This window comes from Cardiocondyla obscurior, linkage group LG18, assembly GCF_019399895.1.
Source record: "Cardiocondyla obscurior isolate alpha-2009 linkage group LG18, Cobs3.1, whole genome shotgun sequence".
NCBI classification, from domain to species: domain Eukaryota; kingdom Metazoa; phylum Arthropoda; class Insecta; order Hymenoptera; family Formicidae; genus Cardiocondyla; species Cardiocondyla obscurior.
The window spans coordinates 1,214,583-1,236,232 of NC_091881.1; the positions used below are offsets into that span (position 1 = coordinate 1,214,583).

At 38.3% G+C, this 21,650-nt stretch overlaps 1 protein-coding gene and 1 long non-coding RNA gene across 2 annotated transcripts in view; one reads left to right on the forward strand and one right to left on the reverse strand.

Moving 5' to 3' along the window:
• LOC139109529 (uncharacterized) overlaps positions 1-21,650 on the reverse strand; it is a 40,995-nt gene that overhangs the window by 17,811 nt on the left and 1,534 nt on the right. Inside the window, exon 2 of the long non-coding RNA XR_011546845.1 lies at positions 21,573-21,614. This is a non-coding gene — a long non-coding RNA (uncharacterized lncRNA). The remainder of the gene's footprint in view (positions 1-21,572; positions 21,615-21,650) is intronic.
• On the forward strand, positions 1,042-4,643 carry LOC139109666 (uncharacterized). The gene is made up of 2 exons (XM_070668907.1): positions 1,042-1,392; positions 2,716-4,643. The coding sequence occupies exons 1-2, from the start codon at positions 1,155-1,157 to the stop codon at positions 3,027-3,029; spliced, it is 552 nt and encodes a 183-aa protein (XP_070525008.1). The 5' UTR covers positions 1,042-1,154; the 3' UTR covers positions 3,030-4,643.

The window sequence follows — 21,650 nt, forward strand, 5'->3', positions numbered from 1 at the left end:
AATTTTACGACATTAGTGTCTCTTCTGTTAACATGTTCAATGTACACCTCTATAACGAGCGGTTCTAATTCTGAAACATTCAGATTTTGGGGCAACGCACAAGTACGTATCACGTTATGTGCCTAGGTATTCATTGAATATATCTGTACATATACAGACTTCATCCACGCGTGTATTATGCACGATGTAATGTAGTCAGTGCGGAGTTCTCATGGTCATAAATTATAAACTCGAAATTCCACGAGAGCAAATCGTCGAGAGAATTTTCCGTTTGCGTCTGCTTCGTGTCGAGGAAACTGCCGCACGCGGACGTTATCGATGTCGGAAAAGCAGGGTGGAGAAGCGATATTATTGTCGGTTTATTGCAAGTGGTTCGTTTAAAAACTCGCAAAGCATCGCGAAAGAGATGTAACCGAGACAGCCGGGTAAGCCCGTCTGCGGAGAATAATAGAAAAGTTACGTGCGCGGATCCATGTGCTTTAAATGCGTTTTAAATGTGCGGGTATGTATTTTACACACGCGCACGTATACGTGCAAATGTGCGAGTGAACGTTAAATGTACATTCGCCTCAAATAGCTCGGCGCAGGACCGATCCTGAATGAAATATAAGAGGTGTCAGTCCGGCCACGCAAAAGTTATTAAACCAATATATGTATAACATTTAATATTATATAATATTTGTACATAATGTCAATATGTAATATTTGTTGCGCCAGAGAAAATACATAAAATTACACTGAGAAAAAAAATTTATGCCAACCGTGCAAAATTGTAGGAAAAAAAAAGGAAAAAAAAATTGTTTTCTACGTCAGTAAAATTTAAAAAAATATACGTTATTACGTCGAGTTTGTTCCAACGTGGATGCAACTCCACGTCATGCTCTACGCATCAAAGGATGACAATATTGACATCGTGCACGTCGATCTAACGCGAGGTAGTGTAAGCTCGCACCGGCATCAAAGAATAATCCGGCACGTTCTAGTCCGGTAACGACGGCAAAATATTTCCTACGATACCTATTTTCTACGACACCCGCGAGGAAATGCGCTTTCCAAAAATTTGTTTTTCAGAATTTTAAGTTTTCTCGTGTATCACGTCCCGAGCCCGCGTAATACGGAATGAATATAAATAAGTAATACGCAGCCCGTCAAAGATGGGCTCAAGCAAGGGACTCCTTTTCTTACTGACGTCTATCTACGTCACTCTTATCCGACGCGAGGAAGCGCTCCTACTTCGCAACAACAAAAGCATTTTGCTCGTATCATCCTATAAAGCTGGAAAATATGAAAACGTTACTCCTCTCTGTAAACGGATAATAGGATTTCGCGTTTATCCAAAGACGCTGATCGGATTAAAATATGACGTACGTTTTATAAAAAAAAATAATTATTGTATAAAATATTTCAAGTAATGTTTTAACGTAAGCAATTAAAAAAAAAAAAATATATATATATATGTGTATACATATATGTCTCAACAACTTTGAAACTATATCAGATTATCTGTAATTTATCGTTGAATAATTTCGTGTATAAGTATCTCGAAGTGAAAACAATTGTTATCTTTTTCATACTCTGTAACTGCGTTTTGTTGTACGCATCGATTATTAAGATCAAATAATTAAGTTTTAAATATTTTTAATGCCATCTTAAAAGATTGCAAGAATGCATCGACGTAACGTTCAATCATCGGAGCTCTGTACGCGCGGTTGAGACATGAATATTGCGTGACTCAATCATTCGCAAGCGGTTCAATCTGAATGTCCCAATTTCCTCCACGTGATTACCTTAATACGCTACCCATATCTCCGGTACGATGAAACCGGACTGCTAAAGTGATAGCCAGACATGTACACGGAAGCTCGATGATACGCATTGGCTAAACTAACCAACAACATCAAACTGCGTTTACATATACTTGTAATTTAATTGTTATAGTTTCCATGTAAACATCATATTGGATTTGCGTTAATTATCTTGCACATTGATGGTAACAATTACTCTTATATTTTTCTTTATATCAATAAAATAAGCACTATAAAACGAAATTTGAAAAAGAAAATTTTATTAAACGTAAGATAATTAAAAAATACGACTAAATTACTATATGCAAAATTATTTTTGCCTCATTATAACCTTCTATTAATATTTTTTTTACTAGTGCAACAGAAAAATACGTAGTAAAATTAAAGTTAAACTTGACGAGCGAAATAAAAGAAAACAATTTTCTTTTTTTTCTTTTAAACAGAAGATGTGGAGATTTAATTGCCGCTGTTTTTTCGCGATGTTGATGATATCCTCGAAGTATCGCGTTAATTAATACGTAATAATTAATATATATCGTCCGTTAAGGTACATTATACAAATTATAAAATTTATGTTAATATAGATCGTGAGTACGTCAGGTGTCACGATCATTTACGTATGTCCTATCCAGAATATACCGTTTCTCATTCACGTTATTACCTTAATACATTAGCTGCATTTCCGACGGACTATGGCATTGCGGTTAGCGCGATGGGACCGAACTGCTGCTCCTAATACCATTTCCGCACCGTAGCAAATAGCACACAGTATTGAGAATTCAAATAGAAACGCATTAGAGATATTTCGAGCGATATTTCACAAATTTAAAAGACGCGTTTTATATCGCCGTGTTTAGAATTAATCGCACCGAGATATTCCACGGTATCGTGAATGTGGATCACGGACCAGTACGAAAGAGTAAATTGACCAAAATGGACTTGGATACAGGCCCGAACCACGTCGCGGGCGGTGCGGCGTTCATATCGATTTCTTGCGAAGTGCCGATAAGGGTTGGCGGGTGTACGCCACTTTATAACAGAGGAACGAGGTGGAAAGCGGTAGGACAGAGACAAAGTAGAAAAGGCAGGGCACAGAAGTCTGTTCGAAATCGTTCGACACTGATCGAGCAGTTCGTCTATGCATCGAATAAAAGATCGGAGACACGTAAGCCTTACACCTTGCACCTTAAATTTTTAACTGTACCGCGGTTACGCGAATATTGAAAGTATAATAGATATAATAATATCAAAATTGTCATCTTGATTTTTGCTTGTTTTTTCGGTTAGTATTATATTCCGCGTAAATAAATGTACAAATAACTATGTTAATTGCCCTGTTCATGAAAGCGATATTTAAAGCGTATAATACATATTCAAATTACATGCATAATAATTATTAAAGTTTTAAAAGCTGTATACGTCGTATTAACGATCGTTAATAGATCGGAACCAAGCACTCAAACGGAGAGTAACTATGGATACTGGTAGACCGTTACGTCGATGATATATGTATTTCACCCTGTAAGCTCAGTAAATGGCTCGGTGCCGATTGCGGCCGATTATTAAAGATTAGAATAGATCATTAAGCAAACGTGGTTGTGAAAATATGCGACGCGACCAGGCGTATCATCGACAGGCTGATAAAAGGACACATGTTTCTTAGCCCTCCCTAAGTAGGATTTATTACCATCCGCACTATCGCTACCATATTTTTTGCATTAAAAGCGCGCGCAGTGAAAAAAATTTTAGATATAGTAGCCTAGTATGAATAATGACCAAAATAAAATAATTTATATTTTGCTGTTCATAGAAATAAAAAAAAAAGAAGTAAATGATTAAAGTCTCACGTGTATAAAAGAAAAATGTGTAACTAAATAAGAAATTTAATTCAAAATACGTCAAAAGTGTTAATAAATCATTATTTGCAAGGATATTTAATTCAGTGACTTGTAATTATTATTAATTATAATTTAATGTTATTATTATTGCCTACGTCAAATATACGCATATATTTCAGTGACAGATGAAAAGGATAATCCTGGAATAATTCATACGACTTTTCTGTACGTCAGATTTTATCCCAAAAATAATTTGCAGAATAATTCGTGGTTTCTGGTGGAGATTAAAAAAAAACTCTGATCTGTCAGAGAGTAAATCCGGTGCGACTAATTCGAGACGATATAGTAGTTCTGGCTTGTCCCGGAGCTTAAGGATCCCTTTCTCTCTTCCCTCTCGCTACTTTCGTTGCAGCCCTGACCGTTTTCGCTCGACTTTCACGTCATTCGCGAGTTCGTTCTTTCACTCCGTCACGTCTTTATTTATAGTGCTTCTGTTCGCTTCATCTTTCACCCTTGGCAGTTTGTCAAAGTTGTCGCAAGTTAATTCAACATCGTAAATTAATTGTTGCCTTCAATTAATCCTTCGCTCTTGAGTCTCGAATTAGAGACAGCTCGCTCTCCCCTAACGAATACGTGAATAAACACCATGATTACTAAAGGTCTTTCATTGTCGTTGTTCTACGGTACGAAAAATATGCGGGCACGAGTGTGTGCAGAACAACCATTGTTATGTTAATGACTATGTCCGCGTTTCTTGATTAAGAGATGAATACAATTGTGCGACAAATTGCAACGCAAATTGGATGTTTATAGTTTTATCGCGATGATGTTCTGGGAAAATTTTTATATCGCACGCTTATGAAGATACGTATATACGCTCAGCGAACGAACAGCAAACGCGTATATTCAGAAATAAATCAATCACTATAAAAATAACATACTAACAATACACATTATCGACCAATGTTGGTTCATTAAGTGTATACACACCTTTAAATGTACGTTGAATGTATAAAAAAAACTTTAGTACTTTATAAAAAGCAAAGGATAAATTTCTCATTTTACTTTTCTTATTATAAAATAATATTAATTATATGACTCGCGCTGGAAAGTAGCTACACGAATACTAGACAGATTTGTGTTTTATAAATACAACTTTGCTTTTTAAATCCTATACAGTAATGGCAAGACACTAGTTAAATGAATTTTTACTCGGGTATATGTATATTACGTTTTTCATATACAATGTTACAAGCTTCAATCCTACCGATCAGTATTTTAATTTAAGAGATTTTAGAAAAAGTAAAGTACTTCGGATGTTTTTCGGGGGGACAGAGCGAAGCATAAATGCTAATATGATTGGCAAAATGTCAATGATGCATATAGCCTAATGACGAATCGTGATTTTTGAATCTCGCGAAAACCACAGCAGGTGTTGATATACGTCAGAAACGACGCGGAAACGTGACTGACCTGATGCCCGGCGGCAATCAATTGGTATCAACAGGGTACATATGCGAGTTATGTGCACGTTACATGGCCCGCCGACTGGAATTATGCAATCGAATAACACAGTCGCCCAACTATTATGTAACAGCAAAGCGACTAACTTCTACACAATGCCGGAGTGACAATGCCAGAGACCGTTCCTGTTCCCGTTAGCGTCCGAGCGCGCAACAGTCAAGTGACAAGTGTTCTCTCGAATTCTACTGCGATACTAATTGTGCCACGAACGAAACCATCCAAAACCACTACACGTCGAGGCGACGTATCTTACACATTAATTCTTATATGTACTATTAATTCTCACGACAGAACGTTCTGCTAATTTTCAGTTTAAACGAACGTGAATTTACCTAACGCTTTTCAATTTTTAGCTAGCAAAATAGGACAAATGCACACAGTGTAGACACGTACATAACAATAGATTTAGTTTTAGCTAATTCAGAGCGTCTCACCGATTTTTTTTAATAGAAAAATTGGTAAATGCATTTTATAATTTTACTTGCGCATCTCCGCATAATCCAGCATTGTAACGAGTAAAATTACATTTAGTTAAAAGTTAGTTCTCCCTGTTAATGAGCTTACTGTCTTTGGTGCCTGGGGGCTTACGGTATTTATCTGGTTTGTCTATGTTATAATGAACTTCCCATATAGGTATATCAGTAAAATACGCACCAGAGCGCTTGCTACGTGCTTGATAATGCCTGTTATGTATAACATGATCATGCGGTGTACCCTTGTGTTCATTAGCGAAACGTAGCAAGGAAAATTCATTTTTCGCGACATAGTGGCGCAGTTCCGCTTGTTGGTGGTCGCTGAAATGAGTTTTTATACCGCACCAGCTTTGAGCCAGCAAATAACGAAAGCTATGCGTACTCTATGATACACGTGTTATGATAATATAATAAGGGACAAGCTTTATCAAATCTTGAGATTTATACACTTACTGTACGAATATATTACGAAGAGTGCATTGCAATTTTTATTTCTTTTAATTAATTTCTTTTTAATCATAAAATTGGTTAAAATTGGCAAAAGCTTAATTGCATTTAAAAGACAACTTAAAATGTGTGAATATTCTTCAAATAGATTTTAGCGAATAAAGGTTAATTTTCGCATTATTATGCATAAATCTGTGCATAAATCTTCATAAAAATTAATTTTACTTTACGCTTTCGAGTTTAAGTTTCAAATTTTAAAAACAATAAAAGATTCACTAGTCAGAAAAAGTTATCTGTTCATTAAATATTTAATATTTCGAAAAAGAATATCTTTCTGTTTTTTTTTTTTTTTCATTTATAAAGTACAATAATAGAATTTATATTGGTACAATGGACTTCATTAAATAACTTTCGGATGTAAGATGCGCGCAACCATAGCTGAATAAAGCTTACAGTGTCGCTAGAGGAATGTAAAAATCTCCTCTTCTTCTTGCGCTCCGCATCAATTCCATTCAGAGTTTGTAACACGAAATTGGTTTCGCTGACAAGCGCTCCAAACTAAAAGCGGTCGGCGGTACCCGAAAATTACATTTTATCCGGTCAAAGCAAACTTCCTCAACAATTCCCGGGGCGGTGGGCGCAGGAGGGAGGAAAGAGGGCGCGAAACCGCACGAACTCAAAGTGCCACCGACCGGAAGATAAAAGAACACGACACGGTAGGATCGCGGCGTCGTTTTGTACGTCGGGCGAGATCGAGAGAGAAAGAAATGGGGGAGGAAAGGGGAACGGACTCACCGGGAAAAGGAAAGTATAAGAAGTCACGCGTGCATCACGCGTCAGCTCCTTCGTCGGGATTGCAAAGTTCTCCGCGGGGGAAAACTCATCCGAAACTATTTGCTCCGGGTACGCCCGCGGAAAGTATATATCTAAGAAGCTACATCTTTTTATATTGCCGAGTTCCGTGCAGGATTACCCTCCTTTTATTACTACGGATCAAAGGGAGGGTGGACGATCGTCTTACTTCCTACTTACTTATCTCCCGAGGAGGATCGCCGTGAACGTAACGACTTGTAACAAAAAGAACACGGCATCATTACAAAGCGGAATGTCAATTGTAGAATTTGCGACCTCGGAATAAGGGCAAGGAGAGCAAGAAAGAAAAAGAGAGAGAGAGAGAGAGAAAAAGAGAGATTAATAGGATGTCTATTCTAAAGACTGCGCATTCGATAACCTCGTAATTCAACTCTGAGTACTGACTAAAAGCAGATTTTCTTTGTTATACAATGTAAATTTCTTTCAATAATTCGCCCAATTTTTATTTCCATTAATGAGTAAAATTAAACTTCCTAATTTTTTTTTATAACGAATCTTTTGTATCTCTTCGTAAAAATGAGGTTTTAAAGGTTCAAAAAAAAAAAAAAAAAGAAAAAAATTCTTTGGTAAGAAACGAATGATGCATGCGTGCGACTTTCTTGAAAAAAAAAAGTGTACTGCAATGAAAATGTGTGTGTGTTTTTTTTTTACGATGGACAAGCCACAGATATGCTGTGTAATTCGGCTGCTCGCTCTCACCGGCGAATAAATTACGCGGCATTTTATTTATGTCTTCACGGAACGCACAAAGGCAGCCTGGGAGAGGCTGCCGCAACCGCGAATGGCGTCGCAAAAGCCGGATGCGCCACGAAAAGAAGTGCATCCTCTACTCTCGGAACGCACATATGGACCGTTTTAACTCATTTCGCTGCCGTCTGCATTCGTCGTACGCGCCCATTCAAACCAGATCACGGCGGGAGGGCACGATTTACGTACGTATCTGGATACTCGCGCGAGAAAGACATACTTCAAGTTGCGGTTTAAAATATTTCTTTATCCTATAAGAAGGTTAAAAGCTCGTAATTTGATATTTCTCACGCGTATGGACACGCTCACTTATGAAATCCAATAAAATGTAATTTTCTTTTTAAATAAATATTTTCGAAGCGCCGAAATGTGCTCAATTCGAAGTAGTTAAATCTTGCGCGCGACACAGAAAAGCTGTCTAAATACACTGCGGACGCTCTAATTTCGTAAGTGACGCAAATGCACTGTCGCTCTTAACGTGAGTGCCGTGTCTGCTCGACTAATTGCATCAAAAGGAAGGAAAGCGCACGACATTAAGCACACAAGCAGCCGCCGTTCTCGCTGCTCAATGAACGCAACTATCTTCGCCTCGCCTTTACGGCCTCATGTTTCTCCCCTTCGAGGAAGCTGGCGCGGATGAAACGGACAGCTATCCTGAAGATATGTACCACGCGACAGCTGAGTTTCCACTGAACTCCTATATTTAGTCGAAGCGAGTCAAGTCGCGGCACTTTTTGCGTGTCAAGCTACCTCGACGTCGCGCGGCATTCGAAGTTCCAAAGCGAAGACACTAATTTAAAGGCGTGTCGGCATTTAGAACGCATCGAACGAGTCCAGCAATGTCATCATTAGAGCGAGAAGAGCGAGCAGCTCCTTTCGATCTTTGTTAAGCTGATCTCACATCATTAATTGTTACAAGAAATTTAAAAGAACTATAAAATTGTACACATTTAAAAAGTTTTCTTTTAATATAATTAAAAAAATTTTTTTTTTTTTAAAGTAAACTTGATATTAAAAGTTCTTTTTATTTGTAGCAATACTTAGTATTTATTGAAGTTATTTAGTTTAAATTATAAAAGTCTTTTCCATCTTTTCCTTGAAATATAAATGTATATTTTGTTTTACTTGGAGTTATTTTCTATTACTTTTGCAATAATGTAACTATAAAAAATGTTTAAATTTTGCGACTCATCCATTAAAAATTATTTTCAAAAAAGGCAACTTGATTCAATTTAAAGTATTATTGTGTGAACAAGAGTGAGTAAAATGTTTCGCTAAAATTTTCAAATAAATTAATAGAAACACTCGCGAGCACTCCGATGTGAGAGCAGCTTTATAGGGTTCGTTTGGAAACAGGACGAATGCAACAGGAGAAGTCGCCGTAGTGTCTCCTGTCTTCGCCTGACACCACGCGAGATACGCCGCTTATGTTAATGCGAGGGACGCATCGTGTACGACGAGAGGGACTGACGTACAATGCCAGCGATAGCACCGCGAATCCGGCAGCTATTAATAACAAATGGTACGAACTCAATGAATCACGGTTACGTATATATTATCATGTAAATATTCGACGTAACTTATATCCTCGCATCTTATTTTCTGTCAATTGTTCGCGCAAATAAATGTCTCGTATCGGCGTCGCGGCGAAATAAAGAAACACGCTTTTTCTTTCCCACCGCTATCTAAAGATTCGACAAGAATTAAGTTTCCGCATGGGAAGTCTAATCCGATTCTAATCGCGAAACGTCATGTTACGCGTGTTTAATGAAAGGCTTCCTCTTGCAATAAACAGTATCGGTATCAAGCAGGGAATCGATATCTACAATAGGACAACCAACAACGTTGATGAAACATTACTCCAGTCTACGTGTGGATTATACCTCAAGACATAACAATGCCGAATCGAATTTGCATTACCGCATAATTTCACCGGGAAAGTTCGTAGAATAGATTTCTTAATACGATCAATAAAATAAGATACCCCAACACAACATATTACAAGATAAATTAATTTAATTATAATTAAACGTTGAATGATCCCGACCGATGTCTCGGGAATGAAAGTACGTGTTCCAGCTATCGTAATTAGTTATTTAATTCTTTCGAAATTTTAAAACAGATTTTAGAGTCTGCGTGTGCAACCAGAGCAAAATTATTTCCCGGCAAAATAATTTCCGCGTCTCACGCTCTGCAAGCCAGCGACGCTAAATACGAAATGAGACTTCAACGGGAATGATTCAACAACCTTATTACCACATAATATCTTGCCTTCCAAGACTCACGCGTTAACTCGGTATTGCGAGCGCGCATAATGCACTCTCTCTCTCTCTCCACCTCCTCATCTTCCTCCCTACTCTCTTCCTCTCTTTCTCTGCAACGAGGAGCAAAGACGCAAATTCGGTATGCAGTCTATTGCGTTATAGTATTATCCTACCGCTTCAACTTGCTTTGCGCTATAATCATCGTCTTACAGGCGCAATAATTTAAACGACGCATCTTTGCGTTCGCGCGCAGCAAACTTGATATTCTTTTTGTTTACTGATGCTCCTTGTTTAAGAGTTTTCTCCGTGTCTCAAAGGTGGATTAGCATCTGCGTAAAGGAAAAGTTTTCTGGCATACCGTAGATACTCCGATATACTTATTTCGTACACGTTTCCGCCGGGCAGGCTGCAGCGGAAAGGTAGACGTAGTTTCTGACCGCGAATAAACTTTGTAAAATACTGTCAAGCTTTTAGTTCAGCGTACATCATCGTTGAATTCGTTAAATGCATTATAAATCAATTATTATATTAATTCTAACGTGTGCATTGCAAAAAAAAAAAAAAACCCTCCCAAAATATTCCGCGGTTATTTCAATTTTAAAGTGCCAATGTATAATTTTTTTTACAATAAAATAAAGCTATCTGTATTTAATATGTCTCAAAATAAACACGAAACGTGCGTGCATGCACGATTTTGTTTGTTCTCTGATACGAAAACGCGCATCTCTCTTCCTGCTAAGCATTCGCTGTTTATAATTTAATTTTGATCCGCGATGTTCTAAGTCATCGAAACTGTTGCCAGCACAGGCTTTGCGTCTATCCATACCGAACTAGCCGAATGTCAGGATGTCGGATAACTCATGAATTTGCATGGACCAAGCCAAATATAATCTTAGTATACACAGATGGGCTCTCCCGCTCTTTCAGATATATATGTATATATGATGCATATACGTATGCAGATGTATGGGTGCGCGAGCTCTCTCTCTTTCTCTCCCTCTTTCTTGCTCTCTCACCTTTCCACGTACACTACCATTTCATTCCGTAGGTAGGTGTTCTCACCCGAAGGACCCGGCTCATTCTCACCGCTCATGGCACTGTCGTGGATAGGAAGTGCAGATTGCCCTGTTTAATTACTGGTTAGGGATGGATGGGAAGCTTCGAGGGCAATCAGCCTGTTTGTATTTGCTCGCAGGTTTATGTCGGTTTACTCGTAACCCGCGCCATCCGATTTCTACGAGACAGCTCAATTCACTGAACATCGCATTCTGCGATGGTTTGTGGTTTCTACCTTTGTGCACCATGACGCGAAATAAAGAGATTAACGTAACCGCGAAGGAAGATAATTCACAAAATACATAATTTATTGTTCGAGCTGCTCGTTGGTAAGATTACTAATATTAAGAGAAAAAATTTAATTTAAATAATATTTGAATAAAACATATATAATTAAGATTATTAATCAATGGTTGATATTAAAATAATTTTTTTTTTAAGTAAAACGTTTCGTTAAACCTGCGAGTAAAATTTCGCAAGACGTCTCGTTTTAAAAGTTCATAGACATAGTATATAGGTTTGTAATACGGGCGTCGTTTTATTACAATGTTGTACAAGAAGCTCAAAAGTTCAGCACATCTCGCACTTTTTTTCTTTAAGAATCTCCATTTTGCAAAGTTCACAAAGTCCCTATCAAACTTGGAAGTTTGTTTACCGGAGAACGCTCGCTATCTGAACTAAGACGCCCGTACGCATTTCCAGATAGTTGATGGTAAGTTTAATGGAGATTCTATAATTACTATCTTAGCATGGCACTAAATTATGCGCGATTATCTAGATTGTATCTAGGTACATGTTTACCAAAGTGCATGTCTAGTTGCTGTTGCAGTTTGGCACAGTATAACTCTCTTGTTACACTTCAATGAAGTTAATGCCATTCGTCGATGCAAGCTGCTTGGCAAGCTAAGGCGATTGCCGGACTAAAGCAATCGATTATGTAGAGTTCATAATTCTAATTAATTGAGAAACGTAAGTGGCATTACGCTGATGTTAAAAGTTTTACGCCTGCGCGGTATCACAATGCGCGAAAAAAAAAATCGATAATGCACGGAAACAAAAAAAGTTTTATCACGATAGTAAAGTACTATCCTCTAATCGAATTTTGAAATTATTTTTCAGCGATATCAGCGAGTGTGTGAAACCATCGCAAACCATTAACAGATTAAACATGAAAAGAGATTCGCATGAAAAATTTAAATTACGTACAAAAAATTAAAAAAGAAAAAAAAATTTTAGTTAAATAATTTGATAACGTGTATCTATCTATATGATTAATATATACGTATAAAATCGATGCTTATCTAATCGTAACTTTAAAATTCAGTCCAATCTCGTGTTTTGTTTTTTTTTCACAATACAAAGCTAATACTTATTCGCAATGCGTGTTAGTTTCTGGAGGGTATTTAGACCACGGCCGGTTTTTTTTTTTTCCCCCTCTCTCAACATTGCATTGCTATCCTAACACGTTGGTATGTGGATACGTCCGTTTTTCCTTTTCACGAATGAAACAGGCGCGGTACCCAGGTTCTACATTAGCCGGAAGCCAGGCGCTTCGCTTTGCATGCACCGTAAATGAGTTTTGCGTATTTGTTGCATACGCGAGAAAGCGCGCGGAACTATTTACACGCTGGCTCACAAAGTGAGTTCCCACCGACTTTCATTCACTATTTTAGCGCACCAAGCACGCGAAAGGTTCGCGTGCGAGCCGCGTTTTCCTGACAACAGCCATTTCTCGCGAGAAGTCCCGACATCGCTGTCCGCAATTGTATTCTTTGCTGTCATCATGAGTTGTCTAGTTTCCCTTGTACTTTTAGTTGTGTGATAGAGTTTTGGTTTGTATAATAAAAAATAAATTATATAAAATATTTTTAAAAAATAAATAAATAAAATACGTGCTTTGTGTATCATATGTGAATAAAAAAAAAATAAAAAAAAAATTTTATCAATTATTTAACAAAAATTCTTATTAAAAATTTGATTTAAAAAGTCCTTGATAAAAAAAGTATCACGAAATATCTTTCTCAATTGAGATATTTTAGGATTCGAATAAAAAATTATATTTTTGTCATGTCTGTCTTTGTACTTTTAAAAATATCATGTCGAGAATTTTTTTTTTATCTCATTTCACCAATCAAAAAGCGTGTCCGAACGAAGATTCGTGTTCGTATTTCAACGTTATCAATCTAACCGGGCATAAAACGAAAACGACAACGCTCATTCGGCGTTCTCCTTTTACATTTTTCGCGCGCGGTGGGCTCAGTCTTAATTGGCGCATTCCACCGTGCCATGGACGTGAACTTATTCGATTCACGTTGCACACTCGATACCTTAATGAAGCAAATTTGCATTCATACGCGACGCGAGCGAGCAAATACGGCGATACAATAAAACTGATGCCGCGTCCCTTGCCACGGCCTACGTAAGATGAATGCGTTTGCTCAGCGGGCTTTCTGTTCGCGACTTCGGACTCGTATGATAATGATTCAAACGCAGCTTCGTGCTGCAAGAGATGCTAGATGGATTCTGGCCGAGACATATTCTAACCGAGGCAGAAAATTGGAGATTCTGAATTTGCAATTTGAAATGCAATATGTCGAACAGAAACTGATTTGTGTATGAAAAATAATTTTCGAAAAGAATTTAATATTTAAAATAAATTTATATGAGATTAAATTAAAAATAAGAGCTGGCAAGTACTGAGAGAACTATTAAATTTCATTTAATGTATATTAACGATTGTCATCTCCAGTCTTCATTTAAAGACATTATTTTTTTTAATTCACGATACTTATAATTCTACGTATATTAAATTAAGTTTATTATATCAATTAGTGTTTCATTGAAGTAGGATAACGTGCGTACTCAATTTGTGCAATTCTAAAAATATTCACAGCACCGTAGGCAATATCATGACAGTTTTAGCTTTATCATAAATAAAATTCAATGATTATTATTATATATATCAACCGACGAAGATAACGTCAAGCCCGGCTCTTTTTGACGTGTTGCGCGCGGCAGTATATATCGCAAGTTTAACTCCATTATCCATAAACTTCCTCGAGGGATCGGGAAAACTTCTCGACGTATAACGCCGTCAGATTCGCAGACACAAAGGTAGACAGTAATCGTCGGTAGGTAGCCGTCGTTCGCGACGGCTACGACGGCGGACTCGCGATCGTAGGAGCGAGAGAAGGAAAGGGAGACAGAGAGATCTGGAGAATAGAACCGTCGATACGGAGGTCTCGTTACAGCATGATACGCCAGTGCCAACAAAGCGGTTCTGTCCGCCGGCTGAATGCACCGGCATAACTAACATAAGCACGGGACTCTAGCAGTCCAATCAGAACAGTCCAACAAAGATACCGCTCGCCCGTCCATTGTGCAAATCCTACTCCGCGCGCTTCATGCGCCGATAGTGTATCGGGGCTTTTCTCGATCTCTGATCGAAACGTGCTCTCTCGAGAATGAACATTGTTTGCGCGATTCTAAATGTCGTATAAGCCAACAGAGCTTTGCGCTATGCATAATGCATTCGCACTCGGAAATAGAAATAAGAATTGAGAAAGATACAGATCTAAATTTTACAGAGAAAAAGAGGAAAGGAAGTAAGAGAAAAAAAAAAAAAAAAAAAAAAAAAACGAGAAGTTACTTAATAGCTTATTTAAAACATATAGTTTGTGTATCGAAGCATTACGTATCTACCATTTCAAGACTTTAATTTCTTAGTCATACGCAATAGTTTTATCTCTTTGCCATCAAGTGGTCAAACGGAGCCTATTAGCGGGCGCGACAAGTCAAGATCGAAAGAAAGACCTTAATCTTTAAATCCTCCTTTTCTTCTCTTTAAGCTCGTTTATTTCCACTGAATTGACCGCTTCGTGCGAACGTTCTTTAATTTTCCCTGCGAGCCGCGCCAACAATTAGCACGGCGTGTAGTGCAGAACAAACTCCCTCCCGCATTGTTCAAATTAAAATGTCGAATTAGTCGACCGACGTGCCTTTTATGCGCTGGCAAACCGTCGGTCGTTAGTCATCTCAATCTTACCCCTTTCCCGGATTCCCCTCTCTCCTCTATCTTTCTCTCTCGCGCAAGAAAACGGACGTTATCTGACGTACCTCGTCTCGTTTTAGAGACTGTCGAACAGAACGTGGAATGGAAGAATTGGCGATGAAAAAGACCGCTCGGAGAGGCGCAATTACGGGGATATGTACGGCCCGTTTCGCTCAAATGACGATAATACGCCGCGTAGAAAAGAATTTACGGACGAAAGCGACGGGATAATTAATTGCCGAGCCGTGACACCCTTTATATCGACGGCACGCGATCGGCCTATCGATTCTCACTCGGTGTTGAGATCTATTCACCACGAGAGGTGTTAAAGGAGCAAGCATGAGAAAAAATGTAATACCGGAAATATCTGAATCGTAAACTGAACGTTGTAATTGCGCTGCAAATGACGTATATATTTATATATACACACTTTTAGCCAATAAATTTTTTAAAAGAACAGTTTAGTACGCCGCAATTAAAGGTTTAATACGAAAGAAAAGCTCTTTAAGATCTTTATCTCCTTTTGACAGGGAATGACGAGAATTAATGTTAATTAAACAGAGAAAGAAGATACCATTGGTCTCTTAAATTTTAATTTATGGGCGCCAGTAATTCCCGGGGTGATTGCCTTTTTTCCCTGGCAATGTGACAATATATCCTTCACGTGTCGGTTAAATTGTGAAAAAATACCGACGTTCGGCGATCCTTGCCAAAATGGAAATATTTATACCGGCCGTTACGCAGTATGCATAAATAATTATGCGACGAACGCGTCGTGTCAGCGGAACGCTTTGCGAAATTGTCGAGAGCAGCGTTCGCGCGTATCCCTCAAATGACAGTCATATTAGAGCGACGCGCATCTGCGGTTTGCAGTATCTGTTACATTGCACGCAGTCAGCCCCGACCTATCATTCTACCGAATCGTATAGTAAACGAATTGACCGTGATAATGCTAGCATAGCGATTTATGGCAGCCGCAAAATGAGAGTTATTACATTTCACGTTTAATAATTATACTTTGTGAACCGTGTAACAAAACATCAATTATTATAATAAATCATTTGTAACGAGAAGTGGCAAATTAAATAATAATAATTCGACAAATATCTAATAATAAATATTAATTTAAAAAAAAATGTAATAATTATTTTCATGCAATTGTAATGATAAAGATTATTTAAAAATTAAGCTTCAAGTAACTTTGGATATAAAAACTAATCGCAAGGTAAATAATTTCAGACTTTCAAAGTCAATATCCCGAGTTCACGGATGAAAGAGGATTGCGTGCAGGTCATTAGAGGGATTACCGCGAATGTGTCAATAAAGATCGTCCAGCAGCTTCCGAGGTGAAGCGCGATGGCTCTAAATCCCGGAGTGATTATCTGCGATTCATTGGTGACCAGGGATTTCTTAATGCGACGAGTTACTCGATAAATTAATCTTCAACAAAGTTTTCGTCCCCACAGTTAATTAATAGCCACGGGCAATCCTACCGCATCCTCGATGCTTTAAGCGCTAATTAGGTGTCTCGTATAAATTGTACACGGTAAATAGATTACTTAATACTGAGCAATATTTAACACTGATAATATAAAATATAATACGTTTCAAAACTAAATTGTTGATTTCTAAATAAATTCAAATACTTATTGTTTAAAATAAAAAACTGTTCGCGCTAAATGTCATTATCCTCTAAATCATCTTAAAAAATTTACACGTGTAAAATTTTTATCTAAAAATCACGAGAAAATCAAGGGAAAGTGTTTTATCTCATTCGCAATCAAGTTTCCATTTTCAACAAGGTGTACACGGACCGCGTGCGAGATATTACTCCTGATCCACGTAGGAAACGTATTACCGCGCTCTGTCTCGTCTGTGACGTACCCTTCGCGTAACACAGAAAGGCGGGGTAATTAAAATAAGAGCCCGGGAGTTTGTGCGCTGAATGCTATCTTAGCGTCGCGGTTAACCTCGTGGGATCCAACGGCATTTCGACTCAACCCACACGCTCACAATTGGCAGGTACACAAGTAGGGCCTTAGGTGTGCGCTCACTACCAAGGGCTCGCCTTCTACACTCTCGCTGACACCACACCGGGCTAACTTGCGGCAGACTTTAGAGTTTCGAGTTTAGTTAGCGGCTGGGTCCGCATCTCATGTTAGTCTGATTACTCGGAGACCGAAATGTGTGGCTTGTTGTTTCTACCCAGATAACAACCAGTATACCGAGGTGTCGACCCTCTGAGAGAACGAGCGAGAGAGAAAGAGAGAGGGAGAGAGAAAATAAGGCAAAAGAGAAAGAGAGAAAGAGAGAGAGAGAACCAGTAGTTATAATGCGTTTCTCCGGTGCAATTCCGATCTAATTAAGGTTACACAGATAGTTACACGGTCATATAATAGATCGTTTAATGCCGCATACTCGAGGCCACGCTTCTCATTAATTACTGGCAATGGTTAACGCGTGTTAAATTAAAAAAAAAAAAATGTATATAAATTTTTAAAAAACGTTTTCATTATCCAAATATTGCATTTGTTCTTGTGTTCTCGGTATGCAGCATTAAATGGTCGGTTTTAAAGAATCGAGCACATCTTTTTTGATACACGGATTTTCGTTTAACGTCTATCTGCGTTAAAAGCTTTCCACAATGCTCCGAAAAGTTTCTCCCGGCTCGGGGCTAGACTTACTGCCTTCGATTCAATAAGATATGAATAGGTACTCCTACCCATACAACTGCCGCGGAAATAATAAATGACTTCCTTCTTCGGACGTAGAATCCCTTCGCAGATGAAAAATAATAAAACTTTGACAAAGGGAATTATAGATCATAATATGAACTATCGCGTGTCTAAAACACGTGGCTGTTTTCTGAGACCAATTATACTTTGAAACGCATTTATAGTCTCGAAACTTTCTTAATAAAGTATTTATGACTATTAGCTTGATATCTTTGTAAATATCTTTTTCTGAAATACCGATGTTCGTTAGTCAAAAGTAACTGTGAACGCTTTAAACGGTTAACGCTCTCGATTAACGGTGTGCATTACAATAAAGTTTTCGGTAGGCTATCTGGACGGATAAGTCGAAACCGTCACTGTGTATTATCACAGACATCCACGTGGAGCATGCCATTACCCCAATTTATAAGCTGTCGAAACCCGAAAAGCCGCATCGTAACGGAACATGGCTACAACACGGAGATCCCGCCGACTACGTGAAGTTTCACGCTTGCCGCTGCCATCTGCACTAATCGCGAATCTGAACGCTGCCGTCTAATTCAATGTAGCAAAGTTTCAAGCTGGACTGCCGCAAGTTTTGCACACCAAAATAATCGTTACGTAAACAGCATTTAGGATTACACACGCAAATGGCCCAGAAACTTCGGGCACAGGCCTTGCCAGACAAAGGACGATAACGATTGTAGTTACTCGAAACAGTGGGACTCACGGGGCAGCCGTGAATCCGTATAATTGAGAATATTTCTAAACGGCAAGCTTAATTTATATATAAATGTAAATTAAAAAAATATTCCTGCATAAACTTGTGACGAGCATTTACGTTTAACACCAGAACTATCAACCAGGTCAAACTGACCGAGTTTCGAATTCCCTCTTTTTAAATTACAGACTCATTAAGGTATTGTTATCAAAAGCTTCGCAGGAAAAAGAATGACCGAATATACTAATTTACTTTCCATCATTTTCTTTAATTTTAAAATTCAAAATTATATAAAACAAAAATGTTTTAACTAATAATTAAAAAACTTTCTAGAAACGTATGTGGAAGTTCACAAAAAAATATTTTTTATATAAAAAAAAAATTGTCTTTTCAATATAAAATTTAATTCGCGTTTAATTTAAAGCTACGAAGGCAACGCGTACGCCTCGAGTCCCTTTATCACGGTCCAACGTATTTCTACACTGTAAGTGACCATTTCCATGCCGAGCTAACTAAACTGTACGTGGCTGTGTGCTCACATCGAACGAATTCAAGCCCGCAGCTACGTTAGGAATTCATTCGGCCTAACGTATCGCCCTCGTGTTCGCGCGCGTGTAATATTCACTGTTGCACGCGTGTACTGGACTCGTGAATGGACGCTGGCCCGCGCAAGTGCAGCGGGTGCACTTCAAATCAAGCGATAAATTCAGTGTTGCTGTCGTCTAGAAGCAACTAAATGCACGCTGCAATTCGGGACGTGCTACGGCAAGGGAGAACGCGTCCTTTGAGCGCGTCAAAAGCTAGAATAATTAAACGGCAAAATTCTGGGTTTTCTCACGCAGAGACGGACGCCAAAAAGCGAATCCCTCTTCTTCTTTTTTTTTCCCCTCCCCTCTCTATCTCTCTCTTCACTTCTTTGTATCTTTTTCTTTTACTTTTACTTCGCGCGGCAAAAACTACTTTACTCGTAATTAAATAAAGTTCATTTCGGTGAAAAACGTGCGCGGGTCGCGACGATGTTTCTGACAATGCGTTTTGTCACCGCGAACTCGTTACCAACTTTGATAATAATTGTATAGCTTCTGCATCCTCGCCTGTAACTTGCGCACCGCAGACTGCGACGTTTATACCAAGTGCCGCGTTAATTATTAATATGTGCGGTTAAACAAGAACTTTGTTGCGAGCGGCCAGTAAGGTTTACGCGATAGGATACGTTAAATGATACATTTTTACGGCTGCCTCTTCCGCTACGACTTATAATGACCGTCGTGTGTAAAATAATATCAACGTCGTCGAACGATTAGATAGCAGGTCTTACAATTTCTTTTTTATATTCCAAAGTAACTTTATGTACGTCACACGTTAATAAATATCTTTATATAAATATAAAAATTGTCATTACGTAATGATTCTTCACGAAAAGCTCGGCTAGTCATTAACCACCCGTCCCTCAAGAGAAAATGATTAAAGTAAGAAAATTAATATTTGTGTCGCATCAAGATTGATGCTGCCGGGTCCGCATTAGCGATTGCAGTTGCAGAAGTATGTAATAAATAAGCTGACGTAATAGAAGACGATGGAAAACGCGAGCTCTCCTACCGGGCAAAACTCCGAGCTGTCGCCCATTAATTACATCCTAAGCAGACAGAGACACTTAGTTCTCGAGATGTTGTAGGATCACGGGGCGCGAAAAAACGCAAAGTCGATGGGCGCGAGAGGAAATGCGAGATAAAGCCTTCGTGTAACTCGTATTATGTAGCAGTTTAGCCGAGACGTTGACAAATTGCTCTCGGTGAGAGCAATTCATCCGTTTCACTCCGCGCGAACGCTTCGCGTCTTGTTCGATCGACATTGAATATTGTTCGACTACTGCATACCGATAGGCACGATGGCCGGTTTAAAATAAACACACCGTACCATAAATCATTATTTCCGCCGACTGGTATCTGGCCAGCTCAGAGTGCATCGATATCGGAGGTAAACGGACTATCGATACTCGCCGAGTGCTCTGTCCACTTTAGTTGTCCCCTAATCTCCGGCCCGTAGAGAAATTTACGATTAATCGTATCTTAAATCTTTGACGTTTAACGTTTTATCAATAAAATTCTAAACATAAATGGGGTTTCTGTTATTTAATTTAAAGAAAAAAAAAAAACGCAAAGAAATACGAAAGAACGTAACAGCTTTCATTTGAAGAAAAATACAAAATTCAAATATGGATCCCACCCGATCAATATGGTAAATAATAAAAAAAAAATATTACGTTCTAAAATCTTAAAATTTATGTATGCACAGATTTTATTATTGTAAAAAAAAATATAAAAAAAAAAACATTTCTATGCATCGATCTAAAGATGCTGAGAAACCAACTCGATCGTTCAGAGAAGATAGGGTCTAGTTCACAGCGAAAGGCTGCGGTCGAGGACTCAGCACCGGTGTAAAGTTTATAATTACAGTTAGCCGGCGGTCTCAAATGCAAAATTAAAGCGCGCGGTTAAATATAGAGCCAAGAGAAGCACGCGGTTCGACGCTTGCGACGCCGCGGGATAAGCGTTCTTCTAATAGTCACTTCGAGGAGAGAAGAGAAAAGGGCGAGGGTCTTTAACCCTTTTACGCTATGAGCGATATTTAACATAGTAGTTTATGACAGCCGCGCGCATATATATTTTCTTCTAAATAATCTGCGCAGTGAATAATTATTCGTAATAATAATTTGCATATTTCTTTCGCAAAACTTCTTTAAACTAAAAATTACAGAAATGGATAAGCATATAAGCTTATAATAAAATAATCACAATTTAATTTAATTGCAAAAATCTGCAAAATTATTCGAATATAAGAAGATAATTTAATCGTTTACCGAACAATTCTCTCCTAACGATCTAAAGATCAAATAATCGATCGTAAGAGTTCGTGCATTTTTTTAGAAACGGAAATGTTGTACATTAACGCGCGACATATTTTAGGTGTTAATTCTTGCGATTGCAAGTTTACTCTAACTCATTTATTATTGTCGATTCCCAAAAATACTAAAACTGTAAAAAAAAATTCTGACTCACCGATTTGATGTGCAGCGGCGGAGTTCTGCAGCTTCGGCGATCCTGTAACAAACAAAATTTAAATTATTGTAGCATTCA